Source organism: Montipora foliosa, chromosome 10 (genome assembly GCF_036669935.1).
Source record: "Montipora foliosa isolate CH-2021 chromosome 10, ASM3666993v2, whole genome shotgun sequence".
Classification (NCBI taxonomy): Eukaryota; Metazoa; Cnidaria; class Anthozoa; order Scleractinia; family Acroporidae; genus Montipora; species Montipora foliosa.
This window is the reverse complement of record NC_090878.1, coordinates 32,115,045-32,127,949: the sequence shown is the minus strand read 5'-3', so window position 1 is coordinate 32,127,949 and position 12,905 is coordinate 32,115,045. Positions and strand designations below refer to the sequence as shown.

Here is a 12,905-nt window from a genome sequence, read left to right as displayed (position 1 = left end):
GTGATAGATCAAGCTTACTAAATACTTTGGAGCCAACTAGCGCCGTATACAAATCCTGAGTTGTGGGTAGAACATATTGCTCATCTTCAACAGACTGATTGATAGTTGACTTATAGTCTCCGCAAATTCTTACTGTGCCATCAGCCTTTGGCACAACCACAACTGGGCTCGCCCAACACGACCTGTCAGTTTTCTTTATGACCCCGTTCTTTTCAAGTTTGTCTAACTCCCTTTCCACTTGTTCTTTTAACGCATATGGAACTCTACGCGCTTTCACAAATGTAGGTCTTGCGTCGTTTCTCATGGTAATATGGGCCTCAAGGCCCTTCATACCTTCATAACTCTCAGTAAACAATTCACTATGTTTAGACAGCAAGTCATTCAATTGACTATCAGCACTCAAAGCATCTCCCTTAGAACTACAAAAGATCTCACCCCACTCTATCTTAATGTGCCGCAGCCAATTTTTACCAAGTAAGGTAGGTTTAGCATCATAATTAGCTACAAGAATGGGTAGACAGTATTGTTTACCATTGTACACTATGTCACAATGCATTTCGCCTGACACATCAAGTACTTCACCTGTGTATGTCTTCAACGTTACTTGTGAGGGAGTCAGAGGCTCATCTGCAAACTTCTCAAGATATTCACTCTTACTCATTATCGAGAAATCTGCAGCTGTGTCCAACTCCATCATACATGGTTTTCCATTGATTATCATTTCCACAGTGTACCTGTTGCGATTAGGCCTATTTTGGTCAAGCGAATACAGAGAATAAATACCTAATTCATCATCATTCTCACACTCATTATGGCCAGATTCTGAAACATGTACCTTGTGAACTCTACCTTTCTTTCTTTCGTCCTTACTACGGCAAACCGAAGCTAAATGCCCAACTTTGGAGCACTTGTAGCATCTTGCTGACCTAAATTTACAAGACTGACCTGAATGACTACCCCCACACCTAGGACACGATAATTGTTCAGTGTTCTTGTTAATGTTCTCCCTTCCGTGTTCTGTCAGCTTGTTTACTTCAATGGTATCACTGCGTGAAGGGTGAAATTCATGGGTGTTCCTGTCAGCCATCTCCATGGTTTTCGCAATGCTGCAAGCCTTTTCAAACGTTAGATCTTCTGTGTTCAATAGTTTGTTTTGTATTTTCGGGTTGTTCAATCCACACACGAATCGGTCTCGTAACGCCCGATTCAAGTACTCGCCATAATTACAATGGACGGCTAGTTTCTTCAAGGCCAACACATAATCACTAACTGACTCCTCAGATTTTTGATTTCGGGTACCAAAATGGAAGCTCTGAGCAATTTCAAGCGGTTTCGGGTTGTAGTGCTTCTCCAAGATTCGAACAATGTCAGTAAAGAGCGTGTCCTTAGGCTTTGCGGGCGCCAACAAATTACTGAGCGTTGAATACACCTCCGGTCCCACTTCTGTAAGGAAAATTGCACGTTTCCTGTTTGCTACCAGTTGGTTGACGGCAGCGCTTCCCTCTCCCGTGGTCTCCACAATATTGTTAGCTGTAAAGAACATTTCCATCCTCTCGACGTACGCACTGAACGTTTCACGTTCAACGTTGAATTCACCAACACGCCCAAATAGGCCACTCGTGTTAGTGCTGGTCATCTTGTACGCCACAACACACACAGCGTTGTCCAAAAACCATGCACTATCAATTGAGATGGAAAAACGACCGATCCTCGTCGCCAAAAATGTAATATTCTGTGATTTAACTCGGACCACGAGGCACACACAACATGGCCGCTTCAACACAACTTTATTACAGCAATGCACTCTGGGTACTAACACAATATGTACTATAGGGTACTTAATATATTACAGCCTTGTAGCAGCAAGATGGCAAGATTTGATGTCCCGTGAGCAGAAATCTTGAAATTTTTTTAACTTCCCACATTGATTTTTTGCTCATTTTTGGACAACGTGGAGATAATTGTAAATAAAATCCGTTTCTGGAAAGAAAAATAGGGGTCACCGAACGTCCAAGACCGTTAAATCCAGGCAAAGCTATGGCAATGGCCTTTCGCCCTATCATTTCTCATTTTATTTCTTAGCGCGCGCGCTCGTGTATGACGTGGCGTGTGCATTTGCGTGCGCAGTACGGATGCGCAGAAACAATTGGCGCGAACGTCCTTAACAAGAGTAGGGGATGTAGTCCCCGGTGTTATGGCTGTCCTGTTCTCTCCAGCAGAAGTGGTTGTCTTGGCAGTGATGTCTCTAAAAAGGCTTACGGTGTATGTCAGGCCACCTAAGCAGAAACAGCCATAAGCCAAAAAGGGACTTTGCCGAGTGCTGGAACATGTAGATGTAGATGTAGATCTATGTGATGTTCAAAGGAGTTTAAATTATGAAGATACTATTTCTTATTTACTAATTATACCTGTGAATACTCCTGAAAAAATTGAATTGCCAACTCTCTGTCTGTTGAAATCTGTCTGTTAAAAGGAGGAAGAATAAAGAAAAGTTGCAGACTCATTTTAAAGAAAGATTAACCATTAAAATAACATGATGTTTTGATGACATCATGCCATTATAATTATCAAATGTGAAGATTGAAATTAACATCTTCTATAACATCGTCTATAATGTTCAATTAGCATGGATGCAAAAGGTCCATATGAACCACCTATGATACCACATCCCACTTATGCCTTAGCAAAAGCCTGGGAGACATATGGCCAGCTAATAGTCTACAAGACAAACATAGTTTGAGGTATTGGAACTAGTAACACAACATAAATTCTATCAGGATAACAAGTGTTTTTCACTGGGTCTTGTCAGGTAACACATGCTCTGGATACTTGCTCCTGAAATATTTGTCTGCTCTCTGTCAAGACCTAGAACTACATCTACGTACTATAGCACGCTTCCAGTGATGGCTGAGATGGCTCTGCTACAAACTCTGTAGTGGGTCCATTCAAGACAAATTGAGTAGTAAACCTAGGGTACATACATGTAGGATTACATCATACCAATCAGCTTAACTTACCCTGTTTTAAGAACTGAGAGACACTTTTTGTACTTATTCTCTGCTTTTTCCAGGAGTTGTAACTGAACACAATCTGAAAACATGAATTCCAGCATCACCGTAATCATCACGATAGCCTCAATACAATTAAGTCATTTAGTCATAAATCTTCACTCTTGCTCAGGCAAAACTACATGTAAACAGAAATTATGGGGACGAGATTGTCATGAAGACTGAGTTACAATAGCAGAGAAATCAATTAGTTGATCAATTCCAAATTAGTTGTATTTAACGACCAAACTGTCTCAATAACTAGAATGGCAGTCAAAATGAAGGTAGATAGAAAGACCATGTGTTTCACCCGAGTGCGATACACAAGAACAACTATTGCACGAAAAACCACTGACTCCATTCTTTATAGTAATGCAACAATCTTAGAATAAGAAAGTGTTCTATGATCAAAAATGTTCTCCAATTACTCGTGAGCCATTTCAACAAAGATTAAGGCGTGGTGACGTAACCAAAGACAGTACTGAAATGGTACTCCAAAAACAACAGTTACCCCTGTTAACCCTAATAAGCAATAACCAATACAAATGACTCCAAAGCCAGAAGAAGGAAGAGTTAAACAGTATGTGCAGGGAGGAGGGGGTGAGTGGGTGGGGGAGGGGGGGAGGGGCTGCAAGGAAGGGTAAGTATAGAGCGTGAAGTGTACGTTAGCAGTTGAAATTCATTCCTACATGTTACGAAAATCCATAGAGGAACCCAAAAGTTATTTTGATGGAAATGCTTTTGACTGAGTCCTTGACAGAAGCACGAGAGCGGAATGCTAGCAAACATAATCAGCTCCGGCCGTAGAGGGTGAGAAGTAGGATTTTATTAAACCAATCCATTTTGTGTACACCAAAAAAATAAACACCAACCTGTCATATTCTTACAAATTTGAGTGCACTCTGCTTGTAACTCAGCGATTTTCTTCGCCAAACCAAAATCCTGTCCTGTCGACATTTTTCCACACCAATATTTGTGAGCCAGCGATATAAAGTAGTCAGCCACTTCGCTAATGAGGGAAAACCCCTTTGAGTTAGACATGCCTTGGTTTCAATATGGCCGCTGTTTTGGAATGTGCCGACAAGGAAACTGAAATTATAGGAAATCATGAAACAGATTGTTTTGCTGTCTTTCACGAGATGCGGTGCCTAGGTGAATTATGCGACATCACGCTCAAAGTGAACGGAAAGGAAGTGCGCGCTCACCGAGTAGTTCTAGCAGCTTGTAGTCCATATTTTCGAGCCATGTTAACCACGGCTTTCGTTGAACGCGATATGGGAACAATCTCATTGCAAGATTGCGAAGAAAACGCTGTTGAAAAGCTGGTAGAGTTTCTGTACACGTGCAAGCTTAAGTTGAACGAGTCGAACGTGGAAAATGTTCTTCGCGTAGCGGCGGTATTCCAAATACATTTGGTCGTTCAAAAATGTGCCGAGTACTTAGAATCTCAGATCGGGATTGAAAACTGCTTGGGTATCGAATCGCTCGCGATGCAGTATTCGTTGCGTAACCTCGAATCTAAGGTCAAGAGTTTCATCACTTGGAATTTCGTACAAGTTTCACGAGGCAGCGAGTTTGTTCTCATCCCTGCCGCGCAGCTGTGCTCGATCGTAGGAAGTGATCGACTGCATGTGAAACGCGAGGAAGAGGTCTACGAAGCTGTGATAAGATGGTACAAATTTGACAAAGAGGAACGGATCAAACACGAGGCTAGTTGTAACATTAACAAATCGATAACAATATTCAACGCCGAAGAAAGTGTATATTTCAGAGCGTTTAGGTGCCCGGCCAAACGAGGAAACATGATTGTTGCGGAAACAATTTGTTTCCCGAACTGTTACCTCGGCGCGCAAACGAGGAAACATTTGTTGAGGTAGCAAACTGTTTCTGAACAAATTCAGAAACATTTTTGCTTCTTGGGTCGCAAACGGGGAAACATTTGCTTCCGCAACAATAGCTAACAATGCTTCCGCAAGATCGTTTCCTCGTTTGCGAGCACGGCCACCTTTACCACAGGCTGACCACCCTCTGTTGATGTTGTTGCTATCGATCTTAGAAAGATATGTACAGAAGAAAGTTACGGTGGTTGCGGAAGGGCCTGAGAAATCCAGGTCAGACCGTGAAACCAGTTGGTTTGGTGACTCAATAGACCATATTCGTATTCTCAGTATTGAACTAGAACTACAGTAGCTCACAATGGAGGCTAATTCGGGGGAATATATTAAAAAGTATTTTAATTATTTGCCTTTGCAAGAATTTTCCCACATTAGCCTCCATTGCAAGCTAGTTCCAGTCCAATACTGAGAATATGAATAAATATAAGGGGCACCAAACGAGAATATAGTTCAAAACCACTTAAACATAGCATTGTTAAACGTATTTTAGTATTTAAACGGTATATATTGGCATAATTTATCCCCTAAAAAGTTTTCATCTGTTCGGATTTCCAAGCTGAAAGTCTAGTGATCCGAAAATTATAGGGATCAAATCGTAACTTTTCGAAAATTTTAGCCAGAAAAAAAGGCTCCCGAAAATTCTAGGTGACTTTTTTAGCGTAAAAATCCGTTAAAAATAGGCAATTATACCATTTTTCAGATGTTCGAAAATCCTAGGAGAGGCAGGCAAGCAAGAAATTTTACAACAAATTTTCCGAAAATTCTAGATCTCAAATCGTCTTCCGAACAGATATTTTCCGAAAATTGACGTTGGGTGCTCCAGAATTACGGTCTATTGGAAGAGCACTGCATCTTGGTATTCACATCCCTTTCAAGCATGAATTTTTTAGGCTTTCCTTTCGTTACTGTTTAAGTAACGTTCATAACAACGATGATATGAAATCTTATCACGATTCTTTCCACAATTAAAATGTTTTTCATGTATTTAAAGCCTATTCGCCCAACGGTGATCAAAGATAACTCGCCTGATGGTAGTTAGCAGGAAAAAAAAAACAACAGCTATTTTATGCCAATTTGTAAGTTGCACATCATTCAATAGTCTCACTCCAAGAGATAATCGTTCTTATCGATGTAACTGTTGCCAGGCAAACGATATTTGGTCCGTGCGAGTCGCCGTAACGTGTGCGTTGACTTCCGGGCGAATCGCCCGGATACCGGAGGCTCTGGGTCAGAAGCTCGGTACAACCACAGGCAGAGAACCCTAAAGGATGCTAGAGCGCGTGACGTCACGTTATTTTGAGACAGTTGTAATGGCCGATTCAACTGATCGAGGAAAATGCGGAAAATGTTCCATAAAAACTTCAAATCGCGTTGTTTCTTTTCGAAAATTAATTTATGAGCAGCCAGATAAATAAAGTTCACTCACCTACTATTTTCTACGTTGTCCTGATAAATAGACAAGGTCTATTTATATTGAAGCGTCCCAAAAACCGGCAGGTACAAAACGCAGGTCACAGGTCATTATTTAACCTATACAGAAAGTATCCTAAACATTCATAAAAGCTAACCTTAGGCCTAATTAGGCCTAATTAGACCTAAAGAAAAGTATCCTAAACATTCATAAAAGCTAATTTTAGGCCTAATTTGGCCAAAAGAAAAGTTTTTAGTTTAAAGCTTAGCTTTTATGAATGTTTAGGATACTTTCTTTATAAGTAAGACAATGACCTGTGCCCTGTGACTTGCGTTTTGTACCTGCCGCCCAAAAACCCATGAAATCACTCAGGACAACGCAGAAAATAGTAGGTGAGTGAACTTTATTTATCTGGCTGTCCATAAAATGAATTTTCGAAAGGAAACATCGCGATTTAAAGTTTTTACGGAACATTTTCCTCGATCAGTTGAATCGGCCGTTACAACTGTCTCAAGATAACGTGACTTCACGCGCTCTCGCATCCTTAGGGTTGTCTACCTGTGGTACAACGCAACGCAATGTTGATACAGAGATCAATATCATACTCTAAACTTTTGACTTCTTTTGGTTTTTGGCTGCAGGAAGCGTTTCAACTGGTTCGCTTTCCCTGCATAAACAAAGAGTATCTGCAGAATGTGGCCTTGACAGACGAGCTTGTACTTGACATAGAAAAGTGGAGAAAACTCGTTGAAGAAGCGATTACTGAACTAGCGTCTCCTTTAAAAAGCAAGAGTAAGGCAATGACCAGGCGCAAATCACCCAATGTTCTTTATTTGATTGGAGAACTGTCAAGCCGAATCGAAACATTTGATCTGGGGAATGGATGCTGTCGTCCTGTTACCAGTATGGCGCAAAATACAGGAACCGCTGCTGTCATGAAAGAAGAATTGTACGTTGTGCTTGGTGGCGGAACTCGTGTAGAAAAATACGACCCAAAATTGAACTCGTGGTTCCAGGTCGGTAATGGAATGAAGGAAAGCAACTGCGCTGTTTGCGAGAGCATGGGATCTATTTATGTGATTGGCGGAGGAAAACGAGCAAAAAGCTTCAACCTTGGAACACGCTCATGGAGTCAGCTCCCCAGTATGAGCATGCGTAGGAGCTTTCATAGCGCCGTTGGACTTCTTGGAAAGGTGTACGCGATTGGTGGACTTACAATTCCTGGGGACCAAACAGAAGCCTCGGTTGAGTGTTATAATCCTGCGAGTAATCGTTGGGAGCAGGTTGCGCCCATGAAAAAAGAACGCTGTCGGCACGAATCCACAGTGATGAAGAATAAAATTTTTGTCGTTGGCGGCCTTGATGGGCAAAATACCCCGCTGAAATCGGTAGAGATGTACGATCCAGCTACGAACGCTTGGAGTTTCATTGCCCCTTTGAATCATCCCCGGCGTGATTTTGGCTTAGGGGTTGTTCAGGATATGATGTTTGTATTTGCGGGGGGAGGTACGAATACCATAGAGTGTTACAATAGCTCTGGTGAATGGAAGATTGTTGGAAGTCTAGCCAAGAGGTGGAACACGCTTCGCTGTGTTTTGTGTCCTTTTTTTCAAGTTTGACCCCTTTATTGTGAGTAGTGCTTCCGTGCCAATACATGTAAGGCCCGTGTTCAGTGTTTTGGATTTGCTGGACTGATGAGTGGGAGTAGAAGAGATGAGTTGGGAATGGGAATTAGGAGAAATGGGGGCAGGGACTGAATAAAAGAAATTGAGTGTGAAGAAATGGGAAACGTGAAACAGGTGTGAAGTTAAGGGAGACATACCGGTAATTCAAGAACATGAGAAGTGAATGGGAAACAGGAGTGAATGAGTGGGAAAAGAATGGGAGACAAGTGAATAAGAGATTTGAGTGAGTGCTGGGAGATCAATGAGAGATCGTAAACAGGGGTGGGAAGTGATTGAGAGAAACTGGACTAGAGGGGGTGAAAAGCTAGACCTCTGCAGAGGCAGCATTCTTATTCCTTTCACAAACATGCAGACCATGGAGTTCAAGTTTCAACCAGCAGTTTTGTTTTTCTTGTTGTTTATCATTTTCCTAACGATGACGGATGTACTCTGCTAAAGCAAAAGAGAACATAGCACTCTTGATGGAAATAAGGACTTTGAAAGGCGCAACAAAGTGAAAAAAAGTGGGGAGTACAAAAAAAGGGTGCGGCTAGGATTCTGAACTTCACAGAAAAAAACAGTACATGTGAAACTTCAGCCTCTCCACAAATTTAAATGTGTACATGGCATAAAGACACTTATAGGAAAGATATTGGTACACTGCACTTTTAAATTAATTTTATTTTTCATCTTCAAACTTACTGAACACTTCAAAAACACAAAGAAGCTTCAAGTCACAATTTTTTTTTTTTTTTTTTGAAACTTGAAAGTTTCATTAAAATATTTGTTTTTTGGGAACATCCATCAACCATTCCTGGTCTGTTATGAAAACTGTTGTATTTTCCTTGGCAATCCAACATCACTCTATCTTTGCTGGTTAAATACTTATAAATTAATAAATATCTGCCTTCAAAATATGAAACACCATCAACTTTTTACACTTTAGGTCAACTGCATATACAAAGCATTAAATATTCCTGGTTTTAAATTAACTTTTATCATTTCAGTGCTATGCACTTTACAAGCAAGCATGATTTTCACTTCATATAAAGGGTTTGATTGCTATTTCTGAAAACCAACTTAAGTAATCTTTGTGTGAGAACAATAGGGCAACCACGACACGTCACAATTATTCAAGATGGCGGTGCCCGGGACATTTGAACAAGCATTTTTGAAATTCATTTTTTTTGGATATTATTTTGTGACTGCGTTATTCCTACTTTTTACAAAGTTCCCAAAAATTATAATAAAAGTATAATTTTTTTGGACCTAAAATAATCAAATTTCTTTCATAACAATAATTTATTACCATATTTCTCAGATAGTATGTGAGCTATGATTGGTCAATTTAGTGGGTGGTTTGTACGAAATGGCCTACTCAATTTACAAGTGTGATTTCATTGTTCAATTCAGAGGTCTAGATATAGGATATATAACTGGCCTTGTTTTCTCAGGATGTACACTAAGTTGCATATCTGCCTTGTACATAATTATTTGAATAAAATGAAGTGGAAAAAAGGCAGTCATAACATATTCTATGGCCCTTGAACACAGAGGTATTAATTACTTTCAAGCCATTTTCTGAACTGAAAACCTGGCTTAGGTTAGTGCTAATCAGGTTTTGAGCAGCCGGCCCCTGAGAGTGAACATTGCTACATCAAAAAAGTTATAAAAGAAGCTAATTGTAGTTATAACAGTGGCAATACAAACAGGAATGTTTCTATAATATATTACCGGTAATAGAATTGTATGAACAAAACAATGCCGCAACATATTGAAATCCAGTACATTTCTGTACTAGTCTACACAAGTCTGACGTGATCATCGGACCAAAAAAATTAATTTTAAGTTCTATGGAAAGTCTCAGGAAAAAAAAGAGCTATTCTTGATTTTCTCTTTGAAAACACCATACCACTTAATCCCAAACTCACTAGAAAACTACATGTAGTCCAAAGATTATTAGACAAAATCCTTACACAACGTTGTTTTGTGTGAGTTCGCACAAGCCATAAACGTGGTGTAATAATCAGATAAATTATAATGTTAGCATACTACCTTCATATCTTTGTGTAAATGTCATATTTAACAATAGTTATTATTCATCGATATTGACGCTGAGCCTGAGGTGTTTCAGTATAATTACATATGTGATTATTTGAAAAATATGCATTTTCTTGAAAACAATTTATTTATTTCTTTTTCTGTCACATCAACAAAACAGCTTGTGGCCATTTTGAAAAAAAATGCTTGGGTGATTACCGTGTAATAATCACCTCAAGTAAAACCAATCGGCACAGAGAATTTTCAATAATCTCTAATGTAATTATACTAATTGGCGATATTGTGTAGCTGTTTTTAGGACACGAGGAAAAGAAATGTACAAAATTCATGACTCATTTAACATACTCATCATCATCAACATTTTTGCTTAAGGTTCCCAGGACTGAGCAGTAATAGCTTAACAAGAGGTTTCTGTCAATTTAACCGTGTGGGCTCTTACAAAATTTAGAATTGCTTAAGTGGAGAGAACAACAGATATCTTATAACATGAGATGGAAGAGGCAACAGGGGGATTTCACGTGCAGGAACATGGTTAATTACAACTAGTCTACACATGTGCTGAAGATTTAAAATCAAAGGCAGCTGCCAAACCCTGACACGCCCATCTTTGTAACCAGCGGCAACCTGTTGACAGGTGCGTGTGAAAGCCAAGCAGGAAACTTCAGTGTTCTGATACCAAGTTCTTAAGCCATCAGGTTGAAGGTGGGCATTTAACACAAAGAGCACACTCAAGCTTTCTGAATTCAGGGCCAAGATTTTGGAATCTGACGTGCCCACTGCTAGCATTGTGCCGTCAGGAGAAAATGCAGCAGATCGGATCTTCTGCCAAGGTGTCTGCAGCGCATATGCAAACTGAATGCAAGTGAGGCCAGGTTCCTCGGAAGCTAGTGACCATGTCTGAATAGTACCATCCTCGAGACAAGATGTTAAATATTTGTGCCCAAAACGAGGATCAAACAAGTACCAACACTGCATGTGTGGATTAAGCGAACGACGACTTGGGTGTCGAAAAGGAAGACACAAACACGTGGAAGAAGAAGACGAATCTAAGTCAAGACTACTATGAATGTGAAAATCTTGCGTGTCGAATACAACAAGCTGACCAGAAGAACAGGACACGGCTAAGAACAAACCGTCCGGAGAAAATACACAAGAGCGCGCGTTCCCACGGATTTTCGAACTCGAGTTCGTAGCCGATGTCACTTTCCTCACCATTTTCTTTGTCGCGATATCAATAATGCAGATGTGATTCAAATCTCCAGTTAATTTTGATGCAACAACAAGAGAGCGACCGTCTGGAGAGAAACAACAACACATCAACATTCCTCTTCTCTTTCGCCAAAATCTCCGCATGTGAATTACTTCGGCGCTAGTCGTTTTCCAAGAACGCATTCGAACTAAAGCCAGAGAATCTTCACTAAAAATACACACTACCATTTGACCGTCGGGTGAAAAATCGCAGGACTTAAAGGATCTCGGAAAATCCGCAAGAAATCCCGTGTTGATTTGACGCCGATTTAAGTCCCACAACCTTATCGAGGAGAATTCGCGATTGTGGCGAAGGAAAGTCGTTTGTTCCACTTTTGACGCTGTCAACAGTACGCCATCGTCGTCACTTGGAAAGAAACACGAATAAATGTCCTTATCCTCGTGCTTCAACTGAATTACAACATCGAAAAGGTGGTCTCGTCGATGCTCTGGAGGAAGAGATCGATGCGATCTACCCGACAAGCGTGGTACAGCTGTGCGATTCGAGAAGGAAAAATTCTCCGCCAACCGCGAACTTGAAGCATTGTTTCCCATTTCAAAGAAACCTTTTCATGAACATCGACGTTTTCTTCGAGTTACTTCCATGTTTCCCATGCATTTGATCAGAGTTGGACCTTTTTCAAGAGGGCGAAATAGTTCAAAGAAGCCACTCAGTGTGTTGTGATGCCGAGTGACCTCGCCTTTATTTGTTTCAGAGTGATAACTTGCTCTTAGGGAGAGTGGTACGGGGTCAAAAAAGGAGGCAGGGCGCGGTTGTCCGAAAGCCGGTTAACTTAATCCAGGATTAGCGTAAACTTTTCTTTCATGTTTTCAACTTTTTGGTGATAGTTTATTTCGCTTATTTTTGTTTTTCAAGATTTACTTCTTCTAATGCACAGTTTTGCCAAATATCAGCGTTGAACAGTATTTGGGAGAAGACAAATAAACTCTTTGGTTAATTTTTAATCTGGGATTAGCGTTAATCGGCTTTTGAACAACCGGGCCCAGATTGCTTGTGTAGAGCCAGTGGCTGTTGACGATAATTTTTGAGCCACAACCTTTTTCAACAAAGTAAAACTATTTATATTGTGAAGTTGTGTCACGCCACATACTTGCGTGATAATCATTAACAAGGCACGACAGTCACCAATAGTCGACGGGAGAACGAGGATCGAGGAGCGAATTCCAAGAGAATTCCATTCATTTGGTGCTTGAAAACTAATGTTAAAAGTTCCATGGTCAGTCCTAACAAGGCTCTTGGAGAGACGTGGCTTATAGCGTTGGTCTAATTCCAAATCAGTGACGTAATAGAATATTGTGCATTTTATAACTTTTGTGCTTCCTTTAATTAATAGGGGCCACGGAGAGGGAGGGACTGGAGGGGACATAGCCCCCCCCCCCCCCAATTTCTTCCTACGATGTTGTTTTCTCCTAAGCCTCTCCCACCTCCCTTCAAACTTCCGTGATCCATACCAAAACCTAGCTACACCCACATTCAAACTGTCCTAGATGCTCCTTTCATCCGATGTCAAGTGTAGGGAGCAGAAACATGTCTAAGACGTGAGAAAGAATCTTGCGG

At 40.6% G+C, this 12,905-nt stretch overlaps 3 protein-coding genes across 3 annotated transcripts in view; 1 reads left to right on the top strand and 2 right to left on the bottom strand.

Annotated features, from left to right (window-relative positions):
* LOC137972969 (RAB7A-interacting MON1-CCZ1 complex subunit 1-like) overlaps nucleotides 1-4,103 on the bottom strand; it is a 15,766-nt gene extending 11,663 nt beyond the window's left edge. Inside the window, exons 1-3 of the mRNA XM_068819661.1 lie at nucleotides 3,920-4,103; nucleotides 3,018-3,090; nucleotides 2,409-2,463 (exon numbers count right to left, since the gene is read on the bottom strand). Of these exons, the coding sequence (XP_068675762.1) occupies nucleotides 2,409-2,463; nucleotides 3,018-3,090; nucleotides 3,920-4,088 (297 nt within the window). The 5' untranslated portion in view covers nucleotides 4,089-4,103. The remainder of the gene's footprint in view (nucleotides 1-2,408; nucleotides 2,464-3,017; nucleotides 3,091-3,919) is intronic.
* On the top strand, nucleotides 4,103-7,986 carry LOC137972967 (kelch-like protein 20). Its single transcript, XM_068819659.1, has 2 exons — nucleotides 4,103-4,756; nucleotides 6,995-7,986. Exons 1-2 carry the CDS (start codon nucleotides 4,103-4,105, stop codon nucleotides 7,970-7,972), a joined length of 1,632 nt encoding a protein of 543 aa, XP_068675760.1. The 3' UTR covers nucleotides 7,973-7,986.
* A 16-nt stretch (nucleotides 7,987-8,002) lies between these two features.
* Nucleotides 8,003-12,638, bottom strand: LOC137972968 (WD repeat, SAM and U-box domain-containing protein 1-like). Its single transcript, XM_068819660.1, has one exon. It carries the CDS (start codon nucleotides 11,879-11,881, stop codon nucleotides 10,523-10,525), a length of 1,359 nt encoding a protein of 452 aa, XP_068675761.1. The 5' UTR covers nucleotides 11,882-12,638; the 3' UTR covers nucleotides 8,003-10,522.
* Between the last annotated feature and the right edge of the window lie 267 nt (nucleotides 12,639-12,905).

Excerpts from the sequence above, each read along its gene's own strand:
- LOC137972967 (XM_068819659.1), top strand. The coding sequence starts at position 4,103 with ATGGCCGCTGTTTTGGAATGTGCCGACAAGGAAACTGAAATTATAGGA. Across the intron at positions 4,757-6,994 it reads AGGAACGGATCAAACACGAG|GAAGCGTTTCAACTGGTTCG; the intron begins GCTAGTTGTAAC and ends TTTTGGCTGCAG.
- LOC137972968 (XM_068819660.1), bottom strand. The coding sequence starts at position 11,881 with ATGGGAAACAATGCTTCAAGTTCGCGGTTGGCGGAGAATTTTTCCTTC.